This window comes from Cynocephalus volans, chromosome 1, assembly GCF_027409185.1.
Source record: "Cynocephalus volans isolate mCynVol1 chromosome 1, mCynVol1.pri, whole genome shotgun sequence".
NCBI classification, from domain to species: Eukaryota; Metazoa; Chordata; class Mammalia; order Dermoptera; family Cynocephalidae; genus Cynocephalus; species Cynocephalus volans.
Window position 1 is genome coordinate 59,430,675 of NC_084460.1, and position 21,522 is coordinate 59,452,196.

Consider the following 21,522-nt stretch of genomic DNA (forward strand, 5'->3'; position numbering starts at 1 on the left):
GGCTGTGGGACATCTGGATTCAGGTCTGCAGAGGCGCATCCAGCCACAGCATCCCGAGCCCTTCACAATCCCGGGACTGGAGAAGCCAAGACACAGTTACACCCTGGTCTGGGCCCGCCCTCTGCGCAGGAGCTGTCCCAACTCCGGCCTCACACCAGCCGCAGCCCCTGAATAGCCTGTGCGCAGGTTCCCTGCAGAGAGAAGGGACCCAGCTGATGAAGCCTGGCACCGTCAAAACAGAGGCCCAGCTGCGCTATTTTGAATCTACTCCACACAACAGTGGGAAAATATAAAAATGAGTAACTCGGACCAAACACAAACAAACGAATGAACAAATAAACAAACAGGCAAAGAGCATAAAGACCTACAAGTCCGGATCCAGGCTGCACACCACCAGCACCCCAGGGTCTCTCCTCATGCAACCCCCACCCCGTCCCTGAGAGCCCTTGGCCCTGGTCTGGTGTCCCTCCCAAGGGAAATCTGACCCAAGCCGGTGCCTCTGCCAGCTGCACCCAGCACCAGCTTGTGTCCACCACAGAGCCTCCTGGTCTTCTGGAAACCCGGGGTGGCCGAGAACCCCACAAGTCCCTGCGGCCTGGAGCTGGATGCCCCTGCCCTGTCCTGCCCCATCATCAGCCCCCTCCGTGGGTACAAAGTGCCCAGAGGGGATGAGCCCAGGAATGACCCCATCTGCCAGCATGAAATTCCAGAAGGATGCATGGACTTGTGAATGGCTTCTGCTTCCTGTGGCCCTTGCTGAAGACAGCCGTGCTCGGGCTTGCCCGTGCCGGGGCAGCTGGGGAGCAGACACGCTGCTGCAGGAGCGGCTCAGACTCTTCCCCCAGCAGCCTCCAAATGTAATCTGACTCAGAACATCCGTGACCAAAAGCTCCTTCTGACAGCCACTCTGCAGCGGCCCAGACCCGCCAACCTAAAACAGTACCCCTCGGCCAGCCAGCACGGCTGCCCCATCCTCCTGCTGGCACTGGGCAGTGCTCGGACAAAACAGACCAGGCTCCCTGCCGGCAAAGACACAGCACACCGTGTAAAGGGCTCAACAAAACCACCAACCACTGCTCAAGCACTCAGAAGGAGGAGCTTTTCCTGCCCCAGGTTGGGGACAGGGAGCCAGAGGATGCAAGTGAGGCCGGGTGACAGCCGCCAGTGCAGGAGCAGGGTCTGTGTCCAAGACTGCCAAGAGGTGGGGGCTCAGAAACCTGCTCATTCTAGGGAAAGAGCCCAGCCTGGCAAAGGGCTGGTCCCAGACCCCAAACCATCAGGGCCAGGAGGCCACGGGATCCAGAAGCCCAGGGCCTGGCTGGGTGGCAGAGCTGCAGAGGCCATGGGGCGCCCAGCTGTTCCTATTTTCTCCCTGAGCCTCTGCATTTCAAAATGTACCAAACTTAACAACCTTATAAACACACCAAACACGTATTTTAACTTGCCCAGTATTTTACCCTTCCCCTCACTAACAACAGGCCCTGTGTTGTCCACCTCTGCCAGCTGCCACCTGAAGCTTAGCCAGGTGTGGTCTCTGACAGGTGACAGCTAGCAGAGCCTCCGAAGAGGGAGACAGGATGTTCTGCTTCTGACCTGAGCACTATGACGAGTGGGCACCCAGCATGAAGAAACGACACTCGCCCATCCAGGCCAACCCACCGTTCCCCAAAGGCTGAGAGGAGGAGGCTGGCTGGGTTTTGCCCCATATATCACCCACCAGCTGTGAGATCCTGCAGGGCCCTGGGCTTCATCTGGAAAATGCCAGGGTAGACAAGGGTCTCCAACACACACCCCTTCACCAGGCTCTGGAGGGGCTCAGCATGCGCCCAGCCTGGGCCACATGAAAAGCCTGATGAGGTACCCTCAGGGGGTGGAGCACAAGCAGGTGGGCACCCCACTGGACAGACTGTGAGCAGGGGGTGTCGTGGGCACCCCTCTCTCCAGACCGCAGCTTCCCCTCTCTGCTCAACACTACAGTCTGTCCCCTGCAGCCCAGGAGCTGTTCTCCTGCCATGCCATCACCCAAACCACAGGATGAAGAGGATGGATACCCCACACTGGACACCCCTGGCTCACCCAGCAGCCCAGAAAACCAAATCTTTTCAACAATCCAGATGAAGACAGAACTAGGCACTTTGGGTGGAAAAAGAGTAAGATGTGTGCACATGTGTGTGTGCAAGCAGGCAATGTGTCCATGTATTTATGTGTACCTGTGTGTGCACACAGTACATTTGTTGGGGGAAATGTGGGCATGTGTGTCTGTGGGTGCACACATGTACATGTGCATTTACATGTGTACACGTGTGTCTATGCATTTGTGTGGTTGTGTGTGACTGTGTGCCTGTGTGCGTGCACATCTATGTGTGTGTGTTGCACATGTGGGCATGTGTGTCTGTGTGCACATGTGTGCATGCACATTTACGTGTGTGCAGCCATGCCAAATGAGCCCCCACCCACGCTCTGGATGGAGGTCAGTCACGCATACTCCTTCTAGGTTTCCTGGAGGACTTCCCCCTCTCCTCCTTCGTTTAAAAGAAAACAGGAGTACCCTGAAAAACAAGTTTTGCTGAAATTCAAAACTATCTTCAGAGGTCCTCCATCTGAATCCTGAAGACTCCCCAGCTGGTGAGCCCAGGATCAGGCGGGCCTTCCACAGGCACACTTTCCCACAGCTTAGGGTCTAACATTACCAGGGCCTGTGTGCCCCAGGATGACCCACACCCACAGGCACCGGGTCCTGCTGGTGAGGGACTGGGGGTTCCTCATGCCGACACTACCCAGCTCTCTGATGACCACCAGACAGTGGGACATCCTGGTGGTGAGAAGTGGCAGTACGCATGGGTCCTGGGGGATCTGGGGGAGCTGGTGGGGCCTGATATGGAGGCTCAGAGAGAGGTGACAGGAAACCAGGCTCCCGGTGTGGCCACGGGCATCTTGCAAATGCCCACCTGATACAGTCCTTCTTCCTCAGACCTGAGCCTACAGTCATGTTAGCACGTGTGAATCCACAACAGGAGAAACAGCAGAAAAGACCATGCAACTGAGTGGCCACAGGACCACTGAGCCTCTGGGGCAGTGTGGCAGATCCACCTCGGGAAGAACACTGAGCCCGTGGCCCCCAGGTTATGGGGCAAATGCATGAAATGCCAGTCGAGAGCATCAGGATGCCACAACCAGCCCCTAAGCAAAAGTGCGAGGCCACTCGGGATCACACACAGCAGAGATGTGGAAAAATGCATCAGTTCTGGTCAGAAAAATGTGCAAATCAGCGAACTGGTCATCAAGACTGATTCCCAAGGGTGATTTTTAAGGGTTTCTAGAACAAATCTAGCCCCTGCTAAGTCAGGACTTCACACATGCTAGCTCTTCTCCAAAAGCACCTGGAGGGACGATTGTTATTCCTTCCAAGGGGACGAGGTCCTGCAGCCACTGGAACCTGGGCAGAGGGCCTGGGGCTGTGTTGTCTGCGCTGGGGGAGGGGTGGGTGGGCAGCCCCCACTGAGCTGCTTCCTGCTTTAACCTCCAGGACAGAGAGCCGCATTCCACTGAGACACCTCCGGAGGGGCCCTCCTGCCCTGTAACCTTTCCTGCTGAAGTCTGCCTTAACTTCAGCACCCTGTTCTTAGACCTCCAGACTGCATCTCACCGCAGCTTACTGACATCTGTTTTTTTCATAAGCTGGAGGCTGGGCCCTCCAGCGTCTCACTTTCCCTTGTCATTATGCGATTACAGAAGAGGCTTCCGACTTACTTGCAAATCCCTGCACATGCAGCCCTGGTCTGGGCCCTGTGGCCAAGGATGTCCACGGTGCAGAGGGGACAGTCCCCTGCAGCTATGACTAATGACCCAAAGTGCCCAGGGCAGCGTGGTCAGTGCAAACCCAAGTGACCACAGAGCTAATCTTCCCACAAGTTGCAATGTTTTACCCCCTACAGTTAACACAAATAAACGAGGAATTAGGGGCTACTCAACAAACAAGTGTTTTTCAGCAGATCTGTTGATAAGGTAGTTACTTTTTAAAAAGGTCTATGCTGCTATTTAACCTGGTGACTAAGCCAGTTGGAAACAATGAAACAAACTATTTCTCTCTGCCCAGAACGACCTTCCTTGCCTCCTCCTCCCTCCTCCCTGTCGCTTGGGCCACCACAGTGAACATCCTCCTGCTTTCACTCTGACGAGAGCAGAGGGCTGACAGACGCGGTGTGTACTTGTACCTGTGAGAAACACCGGGCCCCTTCGGGGCGGGCGGGGACTGTCCCCCACCACATCCTTCTGGGCATTTGGGATTGGTGGGAAGGAGGACCCCTCCGGCCGCGTGGTTAGAAACCCGGACCCAGAAGCCGGTGGCAAAGGACGTCTTCAAGGGGGGCCCCAGGGCGCCCGCGGGACACACGTCCTGCGCGCAATGCGTGTGCGGACCGCGCGGAGAGCGGCGTGGGCGGCCGCAGCGCACTTGCGGGCATTGTCTTGGGCTCGGCTGCGCGGGGCGCACGGCGACATCAAAGGGACCTCGCGCAACCCGACACCGCGGCGGGCGCGGGGACAGAGGCCTGGCTGCCCAGCAGCGCACAAAGGCGGGCCCTGCGGCCGGGGAGCCCGGCCCCCGGGAAGCCGCGCGGTTCTGCTCAACAGGCTGGAAACTCAGAGGCGACGCCCCGCACCTCGCGGTTTTCCTCGGGGACCTGCCGGACCCCGCCCGCGGTCCCTCCCGAGACCGGTCGTGCATGCGACCCGCTGCGGCCGCTCAGACGCTGGAAGGGACGACAACAGTGGCCGCGACACAGGCCTCGCGGGCTGGCTGCCGATGCCCCGGCGTCTCCGGAGACACCAGGACCACGCCACAGCCCCGACCCCGCTGGCCGTCGGCCCCCGGAGCGGCCGCGGGCGCACCAACGTCCCCGAGGGGCCGCTGGAGTTTGGTCGCGACGCGAGGGGCTCCGGACGCGACAGCTCGCCCCCGCCCCCGGCCGGGCCGCCGCCCGCCGGCCACCTGCGCGCGTGGGTCCTCTGCGCCACCGCCGAAGCCGAGAGCGGGCCGGGGGCGGCGAAGCCGCCGCCGCCTGGGACGGGCGGGAGACCCGCACAAAGGCTGGCCGGAGGCCGGCGGGCGCGGGCGCGCGAACTTTGGCGTCGCCGCTGGCTCTTACCTGGCTCGGCGGAGGCCGCGCGGACGCCGAGCAGCAGCACCAGGGGGGCAAGCACGTCCAGTAGGCACCGCCGCCGCGGCCGCAGCCAGGGCCACCTGCGTGCGACAGGCCACAGGTTAGGGCGCCACGCGCGTCCCCCGGCCGGCCCGCGGCCGCACCTCGGCGCCATGCTCCGGGGACCGTCCGCGCGCGGGATGCTGCGCCCTCCGCTCGGTGCGCCCGCTCGCCCCTCCGCGCTCCGGGCCGCCGCCGCCTGGGCCGGGCAGGGGCGGGCGGGGCGGGGCGAAGGGCGGAGCGACGGGCCACCGCGGCGGGGCGGGGGCGGGACCGCGGGCCGGGAGGGGCGGGAACCCAGTGACCTGCTGGGACAGGCGGGGGTGGACAGGGACCGGCCGCCCCCTCGGGTTCCAGCATCCCCACCAGCCAGAGGTGCCCCCTCCCACTATCCCCAGTGCGCGTGGCCCGGCCCCGTCCCTGAAGGAGCTGCCGGGGGCGGCACGTGGAGTCCGCGGGGGCAAGGTCCAGGGACACGCAACGTGTCAAGCCCCGGGAGGTGTCTACAGCGACCCCACGGGGGATACGTCCTCAGGTCCCGAGTCCGGTGGCGCAGTGGGAAGGCGGGCGATTCCAAGAAAGATGTCAAGGCGTGGAACAGTGGCTGAACGAGGAAGCGGCGCCTCTCGCCCGGTCTCGCGGAGACAGCGACCAGCCTGTCTGTCGTGGGACCCCAGCCGCGCTGCTCTGGGCCACTCCACGTGTTGCGCTCCCGCCGCGAAGCCTCCGGTAGCTGCGCCCAGGTGAGACCCCTGCAGGGTCCTGGCCTGAGGGACGGGAGGGGCCTTCGTGTTCCAGGAGGGGAGGGGAAAAGGCCAGTTGTGCCACCTCGATGACCTCCTGCCCGCAGGACCGGCCCGGGAGCTCCCCTCCCTCCCCCGGAAGTCCTGTGTCTCTCACCAGAGCCTCCCCAGGTTCCCCACGGCCACCACCCCCTCCCTCCCAGAAGACCCTGTCTCCGAGTCCACCTGATTACAGGTCCTGGGCACCTTCCTCCAGACAGTGGTGTTTGGGGTTGCCCTTGTCAGATCCACCTGCAACCAGAAACCGGCAACCTCACATCCTACACCTCCCCAGACCAGCTCCCCTCCTAGTTTGCAGAAAACAGGAGCCCCAGGGCCATAGTCATCACCTTGGTGACCTTCTCCCAATCCTTCTGGATCCCACCCTGGCCCCACCCCACTGTCACTTCCTGCCATGGCTCATCTCCTGCCTAGAGCACAGCAGTAGATACTGCCAACCCAGGTCCCTACGCAGTTCTCCCACCCCCTGCAGCGATTGGAGGACATGCCACGAGGCACCAGTGACTGCACTTCTGCCAGCCAAGAGGCCAAGTCCCCTCTCACATGTACCTGCCACCTGACCCTCTCCACGCTGGGTCTGCCCTCCGGCACCTCCCCTTTGTCCCCGCTGACTCTCCAGCCACAGCAGGGCCTTCTTGGGATTCCAGTCTGCTCTCAGTGTCCCTATCTCTTCAGCCTTTGTCCTGGGCCCCCGCTGGCCTGCCCCACCTCACCCATCCACCTGGCCCACACCCCCATCGCCATCAGCCTTTCGAACCTGGAATCCTCCAGGTAAAAAGGGACTCGTGGTCCACGGTGAGGAAGGGAATTCATGTGGAGGATGGTGATCCACATTTTTTGAAAAGAAAAAAAAAAAAAAAAGAACAGCATAGAGTAGAAATGATCATCTTACACTCTGTTGCAAAACTTATTTCACACCTGGGTGGAGGGCGGGTCCACATGGTACATGTGTTGGTGTCTAGTGGGTAGTTGTGCAGTGGGGTGGGTGAGTCTCTGTGTTGTGTGTGTTTCTGTGATTGTGTCTTGTGTGCATGTTTGTGTCTGTGTGTGCGTGTGTGTTTCTGTGACTACGGACAGTGTGTTCATGTGTGCCTTTTGGTGTGTGTGCGTGCATGTGTATGTGGCGGTGTTCACACGTGTGTGGTGTGCATGTCCTGGATCCTAACAGCATCCCTTCCTGTGGCTTGTGGTCCATCCATCCTTCCACCCAGCTCCAGGTGAGAGGTCTGAAGTGCAGGGCTCTTTCACTTCTCCCATCTCATCTGCCCGCCAGGCCATCTGCTTCTATCCAACCCAACCCAAGTCCTGAATCCTCAACCATGGCCCGCCTGGCAGGGAAGCAGGCCTGCGCAGGTGCCACTGAGGCAGGCCCCGGGCGTCTGCACCTCCCAGGAAGGAGCAGTGGGAACAGGGTGGGGGCAGTGCTGGTCCCCGCCCACCTGCCAAAGGCTGGGCTCTGCCCCCTCTCTCCTTTCCCCTGATGGAGACCCCAGGTCAGAGTGAGCCCACCTTTGGGGGCTTTGGGGCCAGCAAGATTAGTCAGGCTTGTCTTTTCCAGACACCTTGAATGCTATTCTTCGGAGGGCATTCTGTACAATAAAAAGTGCTCTAACAACAAAAATTATAAAAATAAAGCTTTCTACCATGAAGCACTTGGGATTGCTCAACTTACAGTTGTAAAAAAACATATTTTGCTCTCATTTTTTAACTTAGTGCCTTACCATAGAGTCTTTGCTGTGTCTCCACATTGCCCATAGCATTCACGGCTTTTTCCTATTAAAATTTAATGTTTTCTTTTATACACACAAGTAATACAAGATACTGTAGAGAAAAAAATAAACAGAAAATACAGATATGCACATAGAAAAATAAGACTCCAAATCTCACCCAGTGGACATTGTGCCATGCGTCCTTCCGTCCTCTTCTCTGCAGACGCCCACTTGCGAGCTGTGTCCAGCCCTCTCTCATCCCCCAGAGCCCAGGCTCTGCACTCTCTGGGAGGGGAGACACACATCAGCTCACCACAGAAAGCAGAAGCGTCAGCTGTGCAAAGTGCAGGGTGCAAGGAAGAGGTCAAACCTGGGCTCAGGGGTCTGAGGCCAGCAGGGGCCTCACGATGGGCTGAGGAGGAGCGGGCGGTGGACAGGCTGAGGGCAGAGGCTGGGGAGAGCCAGGACAAGGGGCAGCTGGAGCAAAGGCCTTGGGGCAGGCTGAGGGCTGCGCCAGGTTCTCCAGGAACATAGCAATTCCCTTGCATCCTGGGCTTGTGCTGTGGGCGTCTGTCTTGCTTTGTGGACAGGTGGGTCCTGGAGTAAGAACTGCATTTACCAGGGAGAGAGGAGGTGGACATGGAAGGGCCACATCCAGCCTCAGAGGAGTCGAACGAGGCCAGGAGCATCAAGCAGGTAGGAGCCCCAGCCCCTCAGCCACAACCAGCTCATGGGACCCGCTAAGGGGTCCCTGGGAGCCTCAGAAATGATTCAACCCTCTCGAGGGTCTGGAGCTGACCCGACCTTGACCCCTGGCTCTGGCCGGCCAAGATGGGGCTTAAATATTGCAGACTTGCTCCTCCCGCCCCAGCGAACCTTTGTGACTGAGAGATGCAGGAGGGAAACGGATAGAAAGGAAGGTGTCCTTGTCCCAGTGGCCCCAGCTCTACCTGGACTCGCGGTGGACCGGGCTGTGGGCGCTGGCCCATCTCCCTCTGTCCAGTGGGGTGCACAGAGCTGCCGTGTGCTGCAAAAGCAGCTTTTCATCAGGATAGGAAGAAAAGAGCCAGGCAGGCAGAGCAGGCTGTGGAAGCAGACGTGTACGCCAGACTCTAGTTTGCCACTGGTCAACACCTGAGTCCTTAGGCCCCCTGCAGTCTTCCGCATCTGAGGAGCAATATGGTTCTCTTGGTCTGGCTGTCATCACTCCCTGAGACACACAGAATGGCCAGGCCAGTCTGTGACTCTACGCCCTAGCCTCTGTTGGACTCTGTCGTGCCCCCAACTGCCCTGCTGCAGTCCCCTGGTTCCATTGCCCTGGTTTGTGTTCTACACAGCACTCAGCACATGAAGTTGCAGTCTGTATCTATCTGTTTCTACGCTTGCTGTCTGGACGGCACCCTCCAGCTCCCTGCCTGGGACTCAATGCTCAGTATCACTCCGTGGGATGTCTTGTCGTTTTTGTGTCTGCACCTGCAGCTCCTGGACTGATGCTTGGCTCCAGTAGATGCTCAATAAACACCTGTCAGGTGAGAGACCAGAAAAGCCAGCAGATTTCAGCTCTTCCTGCTCAGCCTCACCTGTGGACTGAGGTGCAGTGGACTTTAGCCTCTGACTAGCTGAACCCTGGGCACCTCGTTGATGAAGGGGTTGTCCATAGGAGGATTTGTCACAGCAGAATGTGGAATACCATGTGACAGCCATGGAATGGACTATTACACACCCACGAAGAGATCCTAACCTAATACAAAGTGTGTACGTGGAAAATTCTTTGCCCCGCACACATGTGCAGTGTGGTCCTGTGGTACGGATGGGCCAGCCCCACCGGTCAGGAGCAACGGTCTGTCTTTCTCTATTGCTTCCCACGTTGTCAGAGGTTTGCACACCGTGTACACCCCCATTGGGGGTGCTGTTTCCTCATTTCGCTGCTGCGAGGAGGCATCTCAGCCCACATGGACTCAGTTGCCTGGGGGTCCCCGTACTCTGAGGCACATCACCTAATGACCTGGGCCACCCCATTCCCATAGTGACTGACAATACAAAAGGAAAACACACCGCCCTTTGTGTTTTTCTCCACATTGCTGACACACACGACGGAAGGAAGAGGCCCAGGTAACCCGCAGCCTCCCTTTTCCTGCCAGTCTGGCAGCCGTCCACAACAGCCAGCCCCAGCACACCCCAGCCCCTCTTCCTGGATACATGGTCACGTCACAGCCCCATTCAGACAGGCTTGTCACAGGGCACTGCCCTCCTTCAGACGGCTCAGCCTTTCCAGGGGAGCTGGGATGACTGCACAGAGCAAGACAAAGCACAGAGCAAGACAATCCCAAGCATTTGCACATCCCCAACAGCACACACACATACACACACCACAGACACATACCCACACGTACCCATTACTATACACAACCACCACAGGCATATGCACACAACACACATACATACACACGTGCCACACATATGCACACACACACAACACTCACCATGCACACCACATACATGCATCGCATGCACCACACACTCACCGCAGACATGTACACACACATGCATATGCACACACACATCCCAACACCACACACACATCGCACAAACCACACACATACACCATAGTCATACACACATACATGTACACACTTGCCACATCACACACACATGCAGGGTCAGTATTGACACTCTCCCGCCATACTCAGCCCCGCCCTGCTCAGCTGACAAGCAGGCCTGTGTCCCCCATGCCCTGCCACCGCCTCCCTGCCTGCAGTACGTTTCACTCAGATTCATCCTGGTCCTCAGAGCTGCCCCGACTGTCCAGCCCACACCAGGGGCCCACTCCCACCACACCACTCATGTTTCTCTCTCTCTACCTCGCGTTCTTGTTCCTTTACTAGGATGCAGTGCTGCAGTGAGGTCTGCATCCAGAACTACGCCTGGCCTGGGGTCGACACTTAGTGTTTTTAGACGAAGTGAGTGAATGAAGGAAGGAATGAAGCATGTTCCAGCCGAGACAGTGTCTCAGGTGCCCCTTCTCACCTGTAGCACCAGGGCCCCACGTGGAGCTTCCAGGGCAGGGCTGCTCTGCACTCTCTGCAGCCTCTGACCTCCTTCACCTGCACTGTGGAGTTGAGCTGTTGCACGTCCCTCCCCCGCTGCACCCAGCAGCCCACAGTGTGAGCCATCTGAAGACAACTAACATATGATCATAACCTCATTGCACAAACCCCAGATGCTGCAGGAAAGCTAAGTCCCACTAGACCTGCCTCCCTTCTCCATCTCCTGCCAACAGTGATCCTTATTACCCTTCTCCGGTTATCTTTCCAGGCTGTCTTTAAAGATGTGTAGACATTTGTAACCCTAGAAATATAGTGTTGTTTTGTAAAATTTTAAAAACAAAATATACATGAGATAATACTCATGGTTTGAAACTTGCTTTGTATTTTTGTTTTACTTTTTAATTTTTGGGGGGACTGTATGGCTGGTATGAGGATTTGAACTCTTGACGTTGGCATTATAACACTGCACTCTAACCAACTGGTAACCAGCCAACCCCTGAAACTTGTTTTTTAAACTCAATATACATTCTAGCTCTTTCCATGGCAGTACATATAAATTTATTTATTTGATTGGTATGAAAACAGTGTCCTCTACTTAGTGATCCCACCATTAAAGAGAGGTTGTTTTCAACCCTTTGTTTAAAATAATATACTGCCTTGAAACAAGATGGAAGCTGTGAGAAAAATGAAATAGAAATGCTAAAAATGAAAACACAGCAAAAGGAATAAAGAATAACTTTTACAAGCTCATCAATAAACTTGATTTAGCCAAATAAAGAATCTGTGAATTTGAAAAGTATACGGATGAAAAAAAAGATATATCATTCAAGCACCAGCCAAAAGAAAGCCAGAGCAGCTATCTTAATATCAGAAAAATAGACTTCAACAGCAGGACTATTATCCTGGATAAAGAAGGACATTACACCATGACAAAAGGATCAATTCTGTAAGAAGATATAACACTCATAAATGAACATGTACCTAACAACAAGGCTTCAAAATCAGTGAAGCAAAAACTGATTGAACTGGCAGGAGAAATAGACAGTTATACCCAAATCCCCAGTTATACCTGAAACCTTCAACTCTTTTCTCTCAGGAATTGTCAGAGGAGATAGAAAACTCAATATGGACACAGAAGACATAAACAACACTATCCTTCACCTAGACCTAATTGATATTTATAGAACACTCCACCCAACAACAGCATAATACACATCCTTCTCAAGTGCTCATGGGCATTCACCAAGATAGACCATAAAATATACCTTAACAACTTAAAAGAATACAAATCATACAAAGTAGCCTTTCAGGGCATAACAGAATTAAGCAAAAAATCAAAAATAGTTATCTGAAAAGTCCCAAAATATTAATAAGTTTTAAACAACACATTTCTCAATAAACCATAAGTCAAAGAGGACACTCAGGGGAAAATAAAAGATATCCTTTTAATTAATTGAAAATGAAAATACAACTTACTCAAATTTGTGGGATAAAGCTAAAGCAGTGCATAATGGGGAATTTATAGCACTAAATGCATACATGAGAAAAGAATATAGGTCACAAAGAAATAACCTCAACTTCCTCCTTAAGAAACTAGAAATAAAGAGCAAATTAAGCACAAAGGAAGTAGAAGAAAGGAAATAATAAAGATCAGGACAGAAATTTATGAAACAGAAAGAGGCAAACAATAGAGAATATTACTGAAACCAAAAGCTGGCTGTTTTTTGTTTTGTTTTAATTTTTTAGAAACTCTGTCTGATTGGTCGAGGAAAAAAATGTGCTGACATAAATTGCCAGTATCAAGAATGAGAGAATGGAAGAATTAAAGACCCTGCAGCTATTGAAAAGACAATAGAATATTATGAACAATTTTATTTTATGTAAATATATTCTATGGGTTAGATAAAATGTGCAAATTTCTCAAAAGATATATATTATACATACCAACACCAGAAGAAAAAATTTTAATGCCACAATTACATCATTTATTCAGCCTTTGCGAGGTGCATAAGAAGAAATTTTAAAAACTGAATATCTCTATATTTGTTGAAGAAACTGAACTCATAACTGAAAATCTTCCTAGAAGTCAGTGTAATTCACTGTATTAATAGAATAATCAAGAAAAATCACAGGATAATCTCCCTAACTACAGAAAAAAGAATATGACAAAAGTAAACACCCATTCATTATAAAAATATCAGCAAACTGGGAATAGAGGGGAATATCCTCAGCCTGATAAAGGACATCCATGGAAAATCTACAGATAACATCATACTTAATATTGAAAACCTGAATGTTTTCTCCATAAGATAAAGAAACAAAACAAGGATGCTACTCTCATCATTTTTACACACTATTGTACTAGAGATCTTAGACAGTGTAATTAGGCAAGAAAAGGAAATAAAGGGTGTACAGATTGGAAAGGTAGAAATAAGAATGCCTATTCACACATGACATGATTGCATGTAGAAAATCCTAGGCAATCCATACACAAACTATTAGAAATAATAAGTGAGTTTAGCAAGGTTACAGGATATAAGGGCAATACAAAAAAATTGGTTGTATTTCATACTAGCAATGAACAATTAGAAACCATATTTCTACAATACCATAAAAACATGACTGTCTAGGGATGAACTTAATAAAACATATGCAAGATTTGTATACCAAAAACTGTAAAACACCACTGAGATATGTTAAGGAAGTTCTAAATAAAAAGATAGTTATATCATGTGTTTGGATCAGAAGATTCAATATTGATGTCAATTTGTTAAGATGTCAACTCTCCCTAAACTTAACTGTGGATATGACATAATCCCAAGTTAATCCTAGCAAATTTTTTGGTAACTATTAGCAAGCTGGTCATAAACTTTATATAAAAATGCAAAAGACCAAGAATAGCCAAAACAGTGTTGAAAAGGAAAAACAAGTTGGAGAATGCACCCTATTTGATTTTAGTATTTTATTGTAAAGTTACAGTCATCAAAACAGAACAGTATTTGCAAAAGGATGAACATGTAGATCTATAGAACAGAATAGAGTCCAGAAATAGATCCATGTGTATTTGATTAATCAATTTTTAGCAAAAGTGCTAATTTTCTCTGTCCCCCTCTCCCACCAAGTGACAGCTCAGAAGTGAGAGAGCAAAATGCACATCTATGGGTGAAGCCACCCTATTTAGAAGCTCCGTGTTCCAAGTGCATCTCCAGAGTTATTAGCACAACTTCCAGCCGGAACCTGCCTGTTACAGATCACAGCACCAAGGGGAGCTGAAATCAAGGACATCCCCCCAGATTTTTCTAGCGCATGCAGAGACCTGCAAGTCCAAAGCAATGTGCCAGTCAGGGGTCATATTTATTATTAACATTGTTCCTGGGTAACATTCTACCTTTATCACATTTCCAGGAGAAAAGAGCTGGAAAGTTAAACTAATATCAAACTCATCCATAGAGATGAGAAAGTGTTACATTAATCCTTCACGCACCCACTAGAATTGACTAAAAAGAACAAGATAGACAATACCAAGTCTTGGAGAGGAGATGGAGCAGTAGGAACATTCATATACTGCTTCCAGGAGCATAAATTGGTACAATCACTTTGGAAAACTGGCCGTGTCCAGTATGCTGTGAGACAGGCATACATCCCAACCCAGAACTTCCTCTCTTGGGAATACATCCAAAAGATACTGCTGCATATGTTCCACAAAAGACGCATATAAAAATGTTCATAGCAGCACTGTTCACAATAGCCCAAACTGGAAACAATACAAATGTCCATCAACAGAATGATAAAACTGGTTGTGTTAAATTAACACAAGGTGATGATATTCATCAATGATGAAGAATATGCCATTTGCAACAACATGGGTGAATTTCACAAATACTGCCATTAAATAAAAGAAGCCAGACACAAAAGACTACATATTCTAAGAGTCCATGTAAACAAAGTTCTTACTGCTTTAGTGGTAAAGATATTGAAAGTCATTATTATGGATTATAGGAAAATTGGGGCATTTTCCAATTTATTACACAAGACAGGTATAACCTCCAGAATACATCACACAAAAATAGCGCACATGTGCACACACACACACACACACACACACACACACACACAAACACACACACACAAGCTATAGACTAATCTCCCTTACAAATATAGTCACAAAATCCTATTAAATAAAATCCATCTGTGCACTTACTGAACATTAACTTATTTCAGACATATAAGGATGGGTCAATATCAGGGCATCTATTACTATAAGTCATCACTTTACTAGGGCAAAAGCCAAAAGCCATGTGATTATGTAAATGAATTCCAAGATGTTTAATAAAATTTAGTTCTTTATGATAAAAATGCTTAATGCTATGGGGTAAAGCATGCTTCCTTAACTTGATAAAAGTCATCTCCCAGATATCTAAATTAATTGTGAAACACTATGTATCCCTTTTAAAAGTCATCAGAAAGAAAATGATAAACATTTGATAAGAATAAAAATTAGAGAATCCTTGAGATTCTATACAATGTGATAGGACAAGAGAATAAATTAAAAGTAAACATTTCAATTATTTGCAGGTGACAGCATTGTCTATCCAGGAATTCCAAGAGAAATCAATCAGAACACTGCAAAGAAATTAGAATAATTAAAGGTTGAGAATGTTGATCAGGGACAAACTAAACTTCAAAACAAACCAATAGTTTTCCTATAAATCAACAATAATTGATCCTAATATGATGGGGAAAAACTGTCTTCACAGTGGCAACAAAACACTTAAAATGCCTGGCAGTGAACTTAGTAAGACATGCTTATGACTTAATTAAAGTGATCAATTTCTACCACAGGACTGAAAGGAAAATCTCAGTAGATATGAGGACCCTCCTCATTCCTGGAGCAGTAAAGCCTAATGGTTAAAAGTAGAGCTTTTGATGTCAGAAAGAGGATGGAACTCAGGTAGATGGCCTGAGAATCCTGTGCTCATTTCCCCACCCCACAGCTGGCAGTGATACTCAGCATGTCCCAAGCTGAACTCAGCTCTTTTTCCACAGCATGGTCCTCTCAACAGTTCCCACCTTGGGGAATGTGCCCCGCCAGTCCCGCCAGCCCCACTGTCCAGAACAGTCTGTGAGACCTGTCTGTGTTGTCTTTCTCTCTCCCCTGAATCCCAAACCCAGCTCTACCAATTTTGTCTCTGGGACTCCTCTTCTCAAACCCACCACTTCTCAACCTCTACCAGCACCCCTCTAGTCTAAATGAGAGTGGTCACAAAGCCAGGTGAATGCTCTCTTCCCTCCTCCAATCTGTCCTCCACCCTGGAGATAGAGGGACAATTTCAATGCTGCTCAAGAGCCAGTGGTGGCTCTGTCTATCCCCCTTAGAGCTGGGTGCAGTGGCCTGCAGCCACAGCAGCCTCCTGAGCCTCCACTCACCATCTGCCCCTTGCTCCGGCCATTCTCCCTCCTACTCTAAGCCTTTGCTTATGCTGTTCCCTGTGCTTGAATGCCTATCCCTGCTCTCTTCATGAGGCTACCATGCTGGCCCCTCAGATCTCATCCATGGAGCTCCCTGTTCCTCCCTCATGGGGCCATATTCTCTTGTCATGGACGTGGACCCCACAGTGTCCCCAGCAGCTGGCATGACCAGCCTTTCCCTGCCATTGTCTGGCTCAGAGATTGCTTCTCTGCTTTTCCCGTGGCCTCTCTGTGCACCTTGTGACTGCGTGGATTTTGTCCCTGCATCGTGTATTCTAGAAAGGCTTGTGGATGGTTGTGTCCTCGAGGCTATTTCATGTTTGACAACACACGTGGTTGCCTAATGTCTGAGTGGCAAGCTGGCATGTGCGGGATGATGTGGAAGTGGGGTGTACTCACAACCTGGCCTCCTCGTTATCAGGTATATTCCTACAGGCAAGGCTCCAGGGGCTCCCAGAGAGTTCCAGAAGCATGTGTTGAGGGTTCCGTTGCAGAGGTGGGGATAGCCGCGTTCCTGCGGGTCCACCTGTATCACCTCCCAGATGACGCTGACAGGTGGGCTACAGCTGATGCCCCCTGGCCCTCTCCTCCCCCAGCAGTGTATGGCTCAGAAGTGTCCACACCTGCCTTGATGCTGAGGTCAGGTACTCAGGGTGGGTGCCATGGGGAAGGAAGACACCGCTCAGGGTCAGGAGAAACAGGCACTGGCTCACCTGGCACCTGAAGGCCTGCCATCTGGCTCACAGCTTTATGCGGTGACTAATGACCACGACAGTGTGCAAGGCAGGGTTGACACCTGGGCCCACGAGCTTCCTTCTTCTGTTCCATCTCAGGTCTGAATGCCACACCCACAGGAATCTGTGGGCTTTTCTCCTCAAGAATTTAGCTGTAAATAAACCCAGCTCCTGCTCTTGATCTGTGGCAGCACAGAGCCCACACAGAGCACCAGCATGGGTGTGCCCATGCGGCCCAGTGTGCTCACATGGCCCGGTGTGCTCGCAGTCGCCAGTGTGCTCACCCCACCACTGTGGTGGCTCTGCCCTGTGCCCAGCAGGCCCAGAAGCCCCGCCCTGCCAGGCTGAGGGCTCTGGCTCCTCAGAGACAGCGCAGACGTCGTGTCTGACTTCAGGCTGTCCTGTGAGGACTGGCAGGTCAGTACTTTCAGGGAAAACCCTCTGTGGGTGGCAGATGGGGACACCATGCACTTTGCAGAGAAGGCGGTGGAAAGCCGCACTCACCCGCTCAGGCGTTCTCCGCAGGCAACCGCGGCAGAGTTCCTGCCTTACTCAGAGCTGAGTCCTGACTCCAGGACTCATGAGATCTTTGGCCTTGGGAACGTTTTATAACTTCTCTGTGCCTCAGTTTCCCATCTGTGAAAAAGGAACAAAAGAATGCCTCATCCTGGGGTTCTGGAGCGGGCAGAGTGACATTGTGCATGTGAAGAGTTTGGCACAGAGAGATGCCAAGCAGGCCCAACATCTTTAGTCAAGAGGGAAATGCAGATTCAGTGCCCGCTGACCTGCCCTGCGCGCTGTTGGGATGGTGGAATGTAGACGACTGAGCACACGAGCTGCGGAAGGGCAACTGGGCCCTGGCACCAATGGTGGGATCGAGGGAATTCCACTAATTTCCAAAGTAGGACACCCCTCTGAAAAACCGTTTGTCAGTTTCTTAAAAGTTGAACACATGCCTCTCTAACAATCCAGGCATTCGAGTCCTCAGTGTTGCCCCAAGAGAAACAAGAGTGTATGTCCATACAGAGACTCAAAATCGAATGTTCACAGCAGCTTCCTCTGCAGTAGCTGCAAACTGGACACAAAACACATCCATCAGGAGGCGAATGGATAACAGACTGCAGAATTTCCCTGCTGTGAAATACTACTCATCACTAAAGTGGACTGAGCTGTTGATATGTGCTACGACATAGGTAAATATCAGGAAAATTGTGCCGAGGGAAAGAAGCCAGACAAAAAAGTCCATACTGAATGATTCCATTTATATGAAATTCTAGAAAATGCAAACTAGCCTGTGTGCCGGAAAGTAGATCAATGGTTGCCTGGGGCAGGGGAGGGGCGGCAGGAGCAGACGTTTGCAGATGGATCTATTCACTCCCTGGACGGTGGCAATGGATTCACAGGTGTATACACATGTCTAATGTATGCTAAAGAGCTGTTAAAAATAAAAATAAAAATAAAAAAAATAAAGAGCTGTTTATTGTATATCAATTATGTGCCAATAAAGCTGTTTAAAAAATTCTTCATCACAGACAGTTCAAGTATTAGTTATTTCCGTCTGCACCCGTGGGTGGTAGGGTCCCTGGCTGGCAACACATACAGTCGCAGGTAGCTAGGATCTAATACAACACCGTGTTGTGTTGCTGGTGGTGGTGGTGGTGGACAAAATTAGTAAACTTTATTTAAACTTCAGAAAGTAAAATAACAGGCAAACGGTAGCTTTAGCTTTGTTCTTTCTGGGGATCAGACATGATGGCCCAGAGGGGGATCTACCCCTTTGCCCCAGCCCAGCCACCGGCAAGGAAGGAGCCTCAATTTGGAGACAGGCCTGGGTGGTGCGGTAGGAAGGAGAGCCCACAACAGGTGAGGGGGTTCTGAGGCAGCACAAGGCAGAGCAAGACAAAGAGCTTGCCAGAATGGGGTTCAGGACCTCAGTGGAGATGGGATCATGGGAGCTATGCACAGGGAGCTGGGCTGGGGACTCCACCCAACGAGGGAGGCCAGAGGACCACCGAGGTTCGCCCAGCTGCCCTGGCCCTGCCCACCCTCAGGTCTCTCACTGTCCTCAGCTGACAGCTGGGCTGGAAGGCTGCAGGTGGGGCAAGTAGGAGAGTACTTAGGAGAGGTTGGGGTGCACGCTGGAAGGACTGGTTGCAGTGTACTTTGGCAAAGAAGGGCTATAGCTGGCTTGAAGGGGAAGAGCTTAGAGAGGTCAGGCAGAGCTCAAGTGGGTTGGACTGTAGTGGGGCTGGTTGGTGTATTGTTGGGTTTAGTAAGTGAGTAGTTTGGAGTAGCTGGTGATGGTGGGGAGTCACTGGGTGATGTGGGGAGCAGCTGGCATGGTGGGGAGTAGCTGGGTGGTGGGGAGTAGCTGGGCGATGGGGAGTAGCTGGGAATGGTGGGGAGTAGCTGGCCCGGTGGGGAGTATCTGGGAGACGTGGGGCCACACAGGGACTGTTTAGAGCAATGGATGGTGAGGAAGGGGAGCTAGAGGGTAAGATAGAGGCACAGCCCTAGAGAGCAGGGCTCATAGGTAGGTATGTCAGTGAGCAGCTGGGGACATGTCACCACCTGGTGAGGGCATGTACTGGCCTAAAGACCTGAAGAACCCTGGGAGCTTGTGGGAGGCCAGGCCCCGACTAACCTGGGCTTAAGCCACTGGCCTCTGAGGCAGCACTGGGGCAGCAGGTGCCACAGGTGAGGGTGGCACCCTGCTCCAGGGCGGCAGGGCACAGGAATTCCTCCATGGGCCTGGGTGGTGGTGGGCCTGGCAGTCCCAGTCTGGAGATGCGACTGGGACCCCCACACCGTGCCTCTGCTGTACCCGCCACAGCTGGCCGTCCCAGCAAGGTGCTCTCAGATGCCCGTACGGCCACTTCTGTAGACACAGCCACCATTTCCTCAAAGGGACATTTCACAAGAGGCCAGTGTCCCAGCTGCTGACTCCACGTCGGATGAGGACTGTCGGCTGTCGGCTGGCCGCGGGCGGTCTGGTATCCTGCTGAGAGCCTACTGCTGGTGTTGGATGCAGGAGCTATCAGAGGGGATGGATGGGGCTTGCAGTTCCCAGTCCAGGGCCCCCACGGCTCCAGGAAAAGGAGCCACATGCTAGGTGCTGCCTGGTCTCACCTCCCACATCAGAGAAAGCAGAGGCCTCCCTTGCCCCTCCAGAACTGCTGGCCTTCCAGGACAATCCTGAGTGACACCACGTGCATCATTGCCTTGGGTGCCAGTGGCTGGGTCACGGCCTGGAGGCATCTCCTTTAGGCAGCCCCCACGAGAGACTACAGGGTCCCGCCATGCCCCACGGTCTCCTTGAACCTGCTTTCTTGGGGACTGGGCATGGGGGCTAGTCCTGGCTGGCTGTGCCTGTGCACGATCACAGCAGATCTGCGTCTGTCTCTGGGCTCTAGCATGCCCACCTCTGCCTCACACAGGTAATAAGGACAAGTCGGCTCCAGATGAGACGCAGCCATGCCAGGTGTGCTCGTGTCCTGGGACCATCGCAACAGAGGCTGGACAGCTTAAAACTACAGAAACTCACGTCTCACTTTCTGCAGGCCAGAAGCCTAAGACCAAGGTGTGGGCAGGGCTGGTGCCTTCTGAGTCTCTGAGCAAGAATCTGTTCAGGCCTCTTCCAGCAACCTTCGGCGTTCCTTGGCTCGAGGACACATGGCTGTCATCTCTGTGCAGCCTTCACATGGCCATCGCTCTGTGTGTGTCTGTGCCTCCTCCTCCTGTGAGGACACTGTCACGTTGGGTTGGGCCCCTGCTCCAGTAGTGCTTCAGCTTAACTACTTACATCTGCAGTGACAAGGTCACATGCTGACATGCGTGACGTATCTGACAATAGGAAAAGTAAATAAAACTCTAAGACCAGACTACAAATGTGAATGAATTTTTATGATAAAACTGAACTTTCTAGGGAAGCTCTTGGTGGAAAGTTCTTAGCCATCATGGTGCCATGACAGGGACGAGGAAGCACTTCTGGCCCCTCAGCTCACTTGGAGAGACTTGGGGGTACAGGGAGGGGCTGTGGGAACTACCAGACCCAGGAGGACTCGGGGGAGGCACTGGAGGGGACCAAGCCTGGGCTGGCACTGTGGCTGGCCCAGGCATTCTGGCCTTGCAGCTGCATTGTTCTGCAGCTCCGTCTGCGCGAGCTGTCCCGCCCACCCCCTTCCTCTCGGCCCTCTCCATTGTCCCCTCTTTCCTCCAGCTCATGCCCTGCCCCCTTCTGCTTCCCCCTTTCCTGTTTTCCCCCCACCTCAGCCTCCCTCCAGGGCCCTCTGCAGATGAAGGAGGAGGAGCGGGGGGAGGGAGACTCACGCCCAGCCCAGCAGAGGGGGTCGAGGCGCTGTCATGCCATCTGCCCAAGGCCTGCAGGACGCCGGGGCTGGGCACGTCCTTCTAGCGAACTGCTTGGTTGCTCGGTCACAAGCTCAAGCTTTCTCTGCTCATGACGGTGGTTCTAGAAGATTCTGCAGAGTCTGCTGCTGATTCTCTCTGCTCTGCCCAGGAGCCTTTCTCCACACTGCTGACAAGTCAGTGCAAAGATC

General features: G+C 52.4%; 1 protein-coding gene across 3 annotated transcripts in view; it reads right to left on the bottom strand.

The window, feature by feature from the left end:
• The window catches only part of COL18A1 (collagen type XVIII alpha 1 chain), a 110,426-nt gene extending 105,018 nt beyond the window's left edge, over positions 1-5,408 (bottom strand). For all 3 annotated transcript variants that reach the window (XM_063080573.1, XM_063080564.1, XM_063080555.1), the window contains exon 1: positions 5,148-5,408. In XM_063080573.1, the coding sequence (XP_062936643.1) occupies positions 5,148-5,316 (169 nt within the window). In that variant the 5' untranslated portion in view covers positions 5,317-5,408. The remainder of the gene's footprint in view (positions 1-5,147) is intronic.
• Positions 5,409-21,522: the final 16,114 nt, after the last annotated feature.